This window comes from Papaver somniferum, chromosome 7 (genome assembly GCF_003573695.1).
Source record: "Papaver somniferum cultivar HN1 chromosome 7, ASM357369v1, whole genome shotgun sequence".
Classification (NCBI taxonomy): Eukaryota; Viridiplantae; Streptophyta; class Magnoliopsida; order Ranunculales; family Papaveraceae; genus Papaver; species Papaver somniferum.
This window is the reverse complement of record NC_039364.1, coordinates 63,247,705-63,258,514: the sequence shown is the minus strand read 5'-3', so window position 1 is coordinate 63,258,514 and position 10,810 is coordinate 63,247,705. Positions and strand designations below refer to the sequence as shown.

At 36.4% G+C, this 10,810-nt stretch overlaps 1 protein-coding gene across 3 annotated transcripts; it reads right to left on the bottom strand.

Moving 5' to 3' along the window:
* Window positions 1–992: 992 nt before the first annotated feature.
* On the bottom strand, window positions 993–5,149 carry LOC113297460 (protein SAWADEE HOMEODOMAIN HOMOLOG 2-like). Of its 3 annotated transcripts, XM_026545937.1 has the most exons (10): window positions 4,951–5,039; window positions 4,449–4,559; window positions 3,652–3,737; window positions 3,502–3,547; window positions 3,279–3,420; window positions 2,914–2,980; window positions 2,747–2,798; window positions 2,444–2,587; window positions 2,232–2,351; window positions 993–1,874 (listed from the first exon to the last, which is right to left on the bottom strand). In XM_026545937.1, exons 2-10 carry the CDS (start codon window positions 4,461–4,463, stop codon window positions 1,317–1,319), a joined length of 1,230 nt encoding a protein of 409 aa, XP_026401722.1. In that variant the 5' UTR covers window positions 4,464–4,559; window positions 4,951–5,039; the 3' UTR covers window positions 993–1,316. The 3 variants fall into 3 exon arrangements, with proteins under 3 accessions (XP_026401722.1, XP_026401720.1, XP_026401721.1); XM_026545935.1 differs by lacking the exon at window positions 4,449–4,559 and having other exon boundaries at window positions 4,951–5,149; XM_026545936.1 differs by lacking the exon at window positions 4,951–5,039 and having other exon boundaries at window positions 4,449–4,940.
* Between the last annotated feature and the right edge of the window lie 5,661 nt (window positions 5,150–10,810).

Genomic DNA, 10,810 nt, shown 5'->3' with positions numbered 1-10,810 from the left:
TCGTAAAAATGAAAGAAACAGTTGCTTATCAAAAATACCATCATTTTCTTCCATTCCGCTTCAATATCTATCCTGGGATTAAGGTAATATATTAGTCTCTGAACACTTGAACGTATTTGATATTGTTATTTATTAGCGTTTTACGGTTTGTATGGTTTGGGTAGAGAGTTACTATAGGAAATCAAATCCAAAAACAGTTATTGACGCGAGTCGGCTTTCCCACTAGTAACAGTGTCTTTCTCCCTGATAATAACAAAAAAAAAAAAAAGGAGATAGCTGTATTATACCATGACAGACCATCAGAGATTTTGGTCTCAAGAGTTAAGACCATACCTCGTACCATCAAAAGAATTCTATTTAGGACGTATTCAAAATGTTTTAAGAAAGGAGTTTTAGCTTTTAGGTTTCAAGTGATAACAGACAGATATTTGGTAATGATGATTACACCAAAATTACCTTACCTGATGGAGTGTATTATTCACTGTACTTCCGTTTGCTCTAAATCTTTACTCTGGTAAGTACGGCATTGGGTTTAATCCCTATAGCAGGCTTTCCAATGGGAAGCTGGATGCAAGGGGTGATCTACAAGAGGATCTTTCAGGAGGCTTCCTAATGGGCTACTGGAATGAAAACAAAAATGGAGTTTTGAGTCAAAAAAAAAAAAAAAACACCTGTCAAACTCTCCAGGTTCTGATAAGATTGCTTGCAGAAAGTGTGGATAGTAGATTCACGAAAACTGCTGTCAAGGCGGAGTCTTCTGAAATAGTGTCGTAGTAGTATTGCCAAAAGGCACAACTTTATGGCTTTGAATTTGGCTCGTAGTTGTAGTAAAAACAATAGACTGCATGCTGTAATCCTCACTATATGATGTGATCGCAATCTAGATCCACTGAATCTAATGCTGACCCAGGCCAGCATAACCAGTTTGGCTACAAGTCAGGTCTGAGAGTGTAATTTAGTCCTAAATTTTCATATTAGGAAAGAAGAAAAGAAAAATGAAAAGAAAAATAGAGGCGTCAATAAGAATATATACAACCCTTTTGGCCAATTTTAACCAGTCATCAAGGACTCAATCTACACTTCATCCTCCCTAAAAGTTCCAATACAGCACTGCAGTTTGGGTGCGAAGCAATATGTTTTTATCTAAGGTTCCGAATTAGGTTAAAAGACCAACACACCCACAAGAAGAAAAAGATCCTTGTACAGATGCAATTCTACATAAAGATCACCCAACACCATTTCAATGCCAAATAACTTCTTCTGGAAGGATAACTCCACCTCACAATGGTATCTGTTTATTTTTCTTGCCCCATCATTTAATCATTGCCAGAAGTGGTAACCGTGTTGGGGTTGCTGCTGGCACTAATGGTGGCCACTGCCATTTCATCATTCTCACTACTGCCAGAAGTGGTAATTGTGTTGGGATTGTTGCTGGCACTAGTGTTGGCCGATGCTGTTTTGTCATTCTCACTATTGCCAGAATTGGTAGAGGTGTTGGGGTTGTTCCTGACACTAGTGATGGCCGATGCCGTTACAGCATCGCCTCCTGAAGGCATTTGGTTATCGGGATTTCCAATGTTGTCATTACATTTAGTACCTGTTTCAACTTTTATTGCCACTGCTGTCCCAATAGTTTCAGCAGTTACACCGACGGGAGACTCTTTAACCTTACGATCTGCAGTTACTTCTGCCGGATGTGACTTCACAGGTTCAGAATTTGAATAATTCCTTGAACAAGAGTTAACAGCACTGGTAGTTTTCTCTCCCATTTCCCTCTTTGGGTCCACTCGCACAAACTCCCTTGCGCTATGGAGTAATCTCAATCTGTAATCAGTTTCTGGTCGACGACACACCTTCCTCAATTGCACTATTTCCTAATGATGGAAAAAAGAATGTAGTGAGCTAGAGTACATAAATCACTTAATACTATCAAATAGGAAACATTAGTTCTCTGAAAATTTTCTATCTTCTGGATGAGTTAGTACTCCTGATGAAAGAAACTTCTTTATGGACATAACTCACAAATCAACTTCTCCCTGAACATTTTTGGGGCTGCTCACTGAAGGGCCACACGTAAATCTTGAAACATGCAATTCCTTGACAATAGTTACTTTCTACTTTCTAGGTAAGAAGGGGCCAGTATCTTAATAAGGATTTGATTCCGAAGCATGTTCTAAGATGACATGTTAAAAACAAAATCAAACATAAGTCATTAAAAAATGGGTTCGAACCTCGGCCTGATCATGATCATAACGCACAAGAAACCTACATCGACATCCTCGTACATCATGTCTCCGCCTTTGCGCATCAAGCACATGTGCGTCATAGTAGAGAGCCTGATCTTTACCTTCCTGAAAAGCTTCCAGAGTGAGCATTACTACTAGTTCTTACCATGTTTAACACATTCTTACAAAGTTAGAACTTTCTTGGGTATGAGAACCACCTGAAAGCAAAGTATTAGATCTCCAGCAAGCACTGCAACACATTCGGATGCTTCACATGGGAGAGATCGCTGTCTCACATGCTTGCGCACATTGATCCATTCATCCTCTTCTGCCCCAAATCCTGCAAATCGGACTCGAACTTCCTGAAAAAAGTGGAGAAAAGAAAGTTCAAGTACTCTCAATATGTTATCAAAAAATACGAAACATTAAACAAAATAGAAGGCACTTGTTGAGTGGAGTGTCATTTATTGAAGACAGGAATCTCTATTTGGAGACTGCATCAAGTATTTTGGGAGGATTACCGGATCACCTGTTTCAAACATCCTATGAGAGATAAAAGCCGCCACATCATACCTGGGAATTGGAGAGAATAAAGTTACACAAACAAGAAAAGTACTGACCACCAATATCAGGCCTTACTTTATGAAACAATACGACAAATGGAGCTTAATGGCCTAAAAGCACTAACCATGCACCATCCCTCGATGATCTGGCTTCAAACTCCATTAAAGCATTACTATCTGAAGTACTTCTTCCTGCATTTTGTGTAACCATTAGGAGTAGATACACAAAAAATATAGATGCATGCAACAATTACTTCTGTGATACTTAGAAGTAACGAGACTAGTAATGTGACATGTAGGATCGTCACCAGAACCAACACAGAAACACACATCTTATACATTACAAACACATGATGGAATGTCGAGACTGTTAACTACCATCTATCAAGAATGCAGTATGCTTGCGCTTAAAAGTATGCTAATAAAATGGCTCTCCTTAAGAGACAGAAGCGTGACACAAAAAACTAAACAGCATATTTATCAGAACTACCTGAAGGAACCGGCATAATATGAGGCACATTCCTTAAAGGGACTAAATCCTCACGGGATTTGGGGGTCACGCTCAAGTTCTCGGAAGGCTTCATTGTTTTTGCTTTTTGTGCATATCTCCTATTTTGGAACCAATTCAACACCTGTAACCAAACTTAGAATGAGAAGAGACTTCAAAAAATTTATGCATAACTGATAAGTGTGACAAGTGTAATGTTAGCAACCTGCTTCTGATGCACAATCATCTTTCCTGATCGCTCTGCAGATGCACTACAAACCAAACACAATATTTTTGTCATCCTTCATATGATTCTTTTGGTGAAGCAAAACTAGATAGTGTCATAGAAGGAAGGAAGCTCCCTCCAGAAACAAACCTAAACTTCTCTGCAATGGAGCGAATAACTTCCAAGCTTGGTATTATAAAATTAGCTTTTTGTAGACAAGCCTCCATTTCCGCCACCTTAAAGAATTAGCCAACATCAAACAGTATAATTAAGACTAGAGAATATTAAGTATGACCAAACATAAGCTGTCTGCGACATAGAATCGACAAAAGGATATGTAAAGCTAGATAAGAATATGACATTGTAATGACCTTGACACCTGATCATGGTTTTGATATGGACTGAATTGGCCAAAATAAGAATAGATTTTAAGTTTTAAATGGTCAGATTGAACTGTAGGTGCATAACTCAAATTACAAACTGTTGAACTAGAGCCAATTGTTGAGACTCACAGTATAATGTACAGATAGTGGCATAAAATACAGAAAAGTGAGCACATAAATCATGTTAACAAGGAGAGCAAGTACAGAAAGCGAACTACATTAAGACTAATCTATGCTAGTATCTCATTCTTCTTCTTTTTCTAATGCATGTAAACTACATTTACAAACAAACAAAGACTGTCACATGAAATGCTTGGAGAGAAAAAGCATACATTGAAATAACAGTAACTGAGCAATCCACAACTTGATGCATGAAAGAGGTACAATTACCAGCACCCATGGTAGCCACAAGTTTAATCTTACACATCAGTAAAGTTAGTGTGTCAATTGCCATCAAGTATGTTATTATTTTGTGTACACTGTTTAGATATTCTAAAAATACACCTCCTTATCACACACTGGTTCTAGTCTCTAACAAGCTTTTCAGGCTCAAATTCAATTTACCTGAAACTGACTCATCACTCATAGCTCCATGCAGTACCAAGGTTGCTCTTTCTTTATACAAAGCCATGTATGTGAATTGTATCTTGACCTAATCACTTCAGTTTCATACATCTGAAAGAAATATATAACGGAAACACTAAAGAATCTAAAGCAATCAGCACAATAATATCTCTATTGCGAAAAAGGCTTTATCGTTTTCTAGCACCCAAGAATAGCAACATCATCTGCCATCTTGGTTAATCCCAGCTATCACAGCTGATGAGTCTCTGTTAGTTTCAAACACTTAAGTTCAATAAAATTTATTCCTTTCGTATTAAAAAAAAAAAGCACAATAATATCTTAAAACCCTAAAAGTAACTTCCCCATGGCTTCGAACAATTTGAGTATTTTGCGAATGTAAACACTCCAGAATTCAAATATATAAACTAATTTAAGAAAATGTTTCATAGATTTTTTAGATTCGTAAGTCTAAATTAGAAATCAAGACATCTAGTGAGCATACTTCATTCGCTGTAAATCGAAAGGATGGGCCGGGTCCAACGTTTGGAGGTCTTCCCATGATCCTTATCTCAAGATTTCCCTTCTGAAATTTGATTGATTTATGAATTTATCGATTGGATTGGAAAACAAACAGAAACAAGGGACGGAGGAACTGAATCGCAGTTTTCGCACACAAAACAAACAAGTTGCCTTGGGTTAAAGGTGCACTTGCACATACCAATATCACAAAACTTCGACTGGGCTTTATTCAGCAGACAGATTTGCCCAATACTTGGAATGATTTTTTAGGGATCATGGCCTTTTTGTTGGGACCAATGTAGTTAATATCGGATATCGATTCATCTCGGTCGGGACCGATACACTGGTACGATTTTATATCGGGGATATTATCGTTGAAATATGGGTTCTAGATTTAGAGACTATAATTTTATATTAAACATTTCTCCACACATTTTCGGATAAGATATAATAGATAACATCAATTTTATCAAAGAAACAAAAGAGTAACTTTAGTAGACTTGCTTCGAGAGCTACATGCACCTCTACTACCACCTGGAAGACTTTCTTCGCCAAAATTACCCTTAAACTTTATAGAAAACGATCAATACCGTCTCATATCAGGAAATGTAGGAAAATTTCTTATCGACCGATACGGCCGATATTTGACCGAAACGGCCGATATTCGACCGATACGGCCGATATTATCGGGCGAATATCGTATCCCCGATATCCTTCTTATCGTATCGTTCTGGGTCGATATCCGAGATATCCCCGATATATCGGCCGATACGGCCGATATTGACTACATTGGTTGGGACCATGGTCTTATTAGGCCACCTTCCCTATAATTATAAGGGGTGTCCTAGAACATTGAAATGACTAACCTACCCTTAACCTAATTTAATTTAAAACCAACACAATAACCACCTCTCTCTCTCTGTATATATATATATAACCACCACATCCTCTCACCACCACCTCCCACCACCGCTGATTACCACCACCACCACCAACCACCGATTCCCACCACCACCACCAACCACCGATTATCACCACCACCAACAACAACCACCGTCTACCACCACCACCGATTACCACCACCACCACCTCCAATTATCACCACCAACAACCATTGATTACCACCACCACTTCCGATTACCACCACCACCACTATATATATATAGCTTAATTTAAAACATTAACAAAGATATTCTCACAAATCCATTACTTGTCATTCGTTTTTGGTTGAATAAATGAGAACTAATTATCAAAATGAGTTGAAAATGGAAGTTGCAGAGAGGTTTAATGGAGTTCTTTTCAGTAAAAAGTTCGGTTATCACAAATTATTTTTTTCTTAACCGAACTCAAAGTTCGGTTGTCGCAAAAAAATACTTTTAACCGAACTCCTTGTATTAGAACAATACAAGTCCATAAGTTCGGTTCGTTCGCAAAATTATTAAGTTTTCTTTGTAACCGAACTCTACCTATAAGCCCAGTTCGGTTGATTCGCAAAATATGTTGAAGTTTGCGAACCAACCGAACTTCTAACACTAGGTTACTTTTAACCTGAAGTTCGGTTGGGAACTTGGTTGCGTTGAAGTTTGCAAACTAACCGAACACACAAGATGTACTCAAATAAATTTTCAAGTTCAAAGTTCGGTTACCTACCATTTTATCCTAGGTAACCGAACATTGCACTGTACGACCAAAACCTCCATTAACGAGCGAGTTCGGTAACCTGCGTGTTTGGAAAACGTAACCGAACTACACTTTCAGGTGTGTTCGGTTACATGTTCTTGACATATGGTAACCGAACTACACTTTCAGATGTGTTCGGTTACATGTTGTTGACATATGGTTAACCGAACTGGCCCAAATTTACATAAAAAATTTCATTTTTTTGAAAGTTTGGAGCAATTCAACCAACATTATCTAAGTTTGAAGCATACCTGGGTACCCAAATACCCTTCCTCCGGTTGTGGTTGGTAAAATCCATCGTTTTTCATGTTTTCCTTCTTCATCTTCTCTAACTTTACTCTCTCAATAATTCTACTTCTTTAAAAAAAAAACTCATCTGATTTTTTAATCTCACTAATTATCTTTAATTTAATCATCTCACTAATCATTACACTAATTATTATTAACACTAGCTAATCATCACCCAAAATTAATCAGGAGGGTAATATAGGTATTAATATAAATATCTAGATAAGGGGTGACCTAGATTTACTTCTAATGTCTTTACCCAAAATAAAACCATGGTCTCCCAAGAAAAATCATGGTCCCCAAAAAATCGTTCAATACTTGTCTCCTGAACTATATAGTACATAACCAAGGGCCCAGAGGAGACTCTAGACAAGAAGAATGTTGTGAACTTGTGAGGCATATTCAAATTAGGCAGTGTTATTAGTTTTCGATTGATTTGATCGACTAACGGTTGTTGTTAAAACTTTGATTGCACCTAGTTTGTTTATTCCTGAGAATCTTCTCTTCTGATATAAGATTCACTCGAAGTATCGACGGGATCTTTAGAACTGTTTATAGATCTAAAGACATCTTGTTAACAGACTCCGTTCTGTGTGTGATTGATCACAAGAGATTCAAGTGGTGTTGTGCAGGTTTTTATTGAAGATTAAAGAAGATTTGAAGACGAAGAAGATTTTTTATTTAGTTCTCATATCTTTGTGTGTGCACAAACCTTGATCGGCTGGGATCCAACTAGAATCAGATTTATTCGATTGATTAGTTGCGTGAGATCGACATTCCCAATATATATCTTTGAGATTTATTTTGATTGAGTGTGAATCTAAACTTAACTACTTTAGTAGTTATTGGATAGATTGATCTAACCAGGAAAATGAGTTAATTAGATTAAACGAAAGAGCCTTTGCATATGACTTGAGATATATTTATCTTGAAAGAATCATAAGAGTTGTTACCAAACAAATTTGTTGTTCCTTTACTGTTTGGAATACGATCCAAAGGAATTGTATCAGTACGTGACCTTCGAATTCGGAAGCGCATGGATACTGAGGAAACTAAGTGAACTAGGGGTAATTGTTTGGTCTCAACTATACGAAGTTGGTGTAGATTTTGTATAGCGGATTAATTCTGAGAGTATTCAATTCTGGACTTGGTCCCGGGGTTTTCTGCACTTGCAGTTTTCCTTGTTAACAAAATCTTGCTGGTATTTTACTTTTATATTGCCGCAATTATAATTGTTTATTATAATTAAAAGTAAAATACACAAATGTTAACTTCGATATACCCGATAGTGATCCTATAGAGTTTGGTTAAGTCTGAATCTATTATCAAGTATCACAATCTATTATTTGGTAGTCGTATTGTCTTTATCTCGTATCCATAGACAATCACACAAAGTGTGAATACCGATTTGTAGTATTGTCTCGACTTTGTCCATAGACGATCACTTTCAGTAAGAGGACTTATAGGTTGTAAACAAAAAGATTGTGGTGTATTTGGGTACCCTCGTCTTTTCAACGTCGACATAATCTTTGTATTTAGTTACTTGATTATGTGTAAACTATTGGTGTTGATTTCATCCTATGAAACAATGTTTTATAAAATTTGTTTAAAGGAAGTACATATACGAACTTGTTTCGTAATCAAAAGGAAATCATGATTGGTTCGGTTCTTTATTGAATATCTTTTGGATGACCAATACAATATGACAAGGTAGAACCTATCTTAAATCATGTTGAGGTCTGAGGTATAACCGGTCATATCTTATAGTGTGTAGCAAGTTGTAATCGGTCACGGGCTACTTTGTGAATCAAGGTGTAACAGGTCACAAGCTACATTGGGAAGTTAGTTGTAATCGGTCACAAGCTACTTTGGGAAGCAAGGTGTATCCAATCACAAGCTAACTTGCGAAGTAAGGTATAACCGATCACAAGCTACCTTTGGGAAGCATGGTGTAACCGGTCAAAACCTATCTTGGGGAGCATGGTATAACCGGTCAAAACTTACATTGTGCGTCATGGTAGAACCGATCCCAAGAAGCAAAACCGATTTTCCAATATTCACATATTTCTTCATGACTTGTGTGACTTTAGAATTAGGGTTTGCTAAGAGAACTTCAGATGTCGACATCATTTGAACATGTGCATAACTCCTATCATTAATTGTTCAAAGATATTCCTTGATACTCAAGGTGATCCCATACCAAAATATTGAAAAGCATTTAATCATGATTTTCAATTTTATATGCTTTCAGTAATTGTGCTATACCGAAATATTGAAAATCATTTAATTATGATTTTCTAGAAAATGTTTATTACTAATTGTGTTATACTAATAATAGAAATTTTTATGAGAGATTTCGAAAATATTGGTTAATATTAATTGGAAATAAGAAAACCGAAATTAGGAACTTTTATTGCATATTTTTAGAATATTTTCGGTTTTGGAATTTCCTTGTTGTCCAAACAAGCTTGGTCTATAAATACTTGAGTTTTCATTTCTTGCAAACTATCCTAAGAGCTAGGAAAACTTCAGTTTTTGTTGTTTCTGGTGGAGTCGTCTATCCGGAGAGGAAAGTACCCTAATTAAGCGAAATCTCTTACGAACGCTCGTTTAAAGACTTCTGTGGGATCAAGAAGCTCTACGAGTACAGTTGGTGGGAAACGAGATAATTGCATTGTTATTTTAGTTTTCGATTATTGATTTGATTGACTTACGGTTGTTGAATCTTTGATTGCACCTAATTTGTTTATTCCATGATCCTTCTCTTCTGATATAAGGACACTCAAACTAGATCAATAATATAACGTTTATACGGATCTAAGTTATTCTAGATCTGTAAGATAGATTCATTGATTTTCCATTGTTAACAGACTCCCTGTGCGAAAAATCAATAAGGAATCAAGTTTCTTTTTGCAGGTTGTTCCTTTGAAGATTTAACCGAAGATTGAAGACTTTAAAGATTTGAACACTTTGTTCTTGTGTTTTGATCTTGGTGAAACTTTCTGTGACTTGATTTTCCAGAATTAAAAGGTTGTTTATTTCGATAAACATAAGCCTTTTGAGATATACAAGGTATTTGTGATTTTATCATAAACCTTGTAATCAAGATTGATTATTTCGGTAATCATTATCTTGTTTGATCTTGTAACCTAGGAGCTTCGGATCTTGTCAGATCTCAAAAATAGAATATCCATAACTGTGATTTTATCATATATTTCGATATTGTGATTGGAAAGTGAGTTTGGTTATTAAACAGTTTTGATCATTTACTGTTTGGAATACAATCTAAAGGAATCTTGTCTTACCAGTTGAAAGATTGGTAGCATAAGTTATTGTGAACCATTAAGAAGATTTACTAGATAGATCTAATAGATTTTTTCCTAAAAAGAACATCTATTCTGCTAGGATATCTAGTATTCTAACGTCTATTGAGAACTTAGGTTCTGCTAGATATTATCAAAACAAGAATACTGCTGAAGCTGAGTAACTAGGATTCTAAATTGCTTAGTCTCGTCTACACGAAGTTGCAGGTTTACTTTTTGTAGCGTCTTAATTCATTGAGTATTCAAACTGGACTAGGTCCCGGGGTTTTTCTACAAAATTGTAGTTTTCCTCGTTAATAAAATTCTGGTGTGTGCTTTACTTTATTTACGCATTATAATTAAAGTATTTGCACTTGTAAGTTAACTAGGCACTTGATATTGATCCTATAGTGTTTCGGTCTTGTACCTTAACTATTATCAAGTGAACATCTTGTTGTATTGTCTTCATCTTGTATCGATAGACGATCACACAAGGTGTATTGTGATTCTCCACTTGGATTTGATTTCTCACATTGTTAGGTCAGTCCGGACTAACCCTGTTCCAAGTGGACA

Excerpts from the sequence above, each read along its gene's own strand:
- LOC113297460 (XM_026545935.1), bottom strand. The coding sequence starts at position 5,007 with ATGGGAAGACCTCCAAACGTTGGACCCGGCCCATCCTTTCGATTTACA. Across the intron at positions 2,981-3,278 it reads TATTATGCCGGTTCCTTCAG|GAAGAAGTACTTCAGATAGT; the intron begins GTAGTTCTGATA and ends CACAAAATGCAG. Across the intron at positions 1,875-2,231 it reads ATGATCATGATCAGGCCGAG|GAAATAGTGCAATTGAGGAA; the intron begins GTTCGAACCCAT and ends TTCCATCATTAG.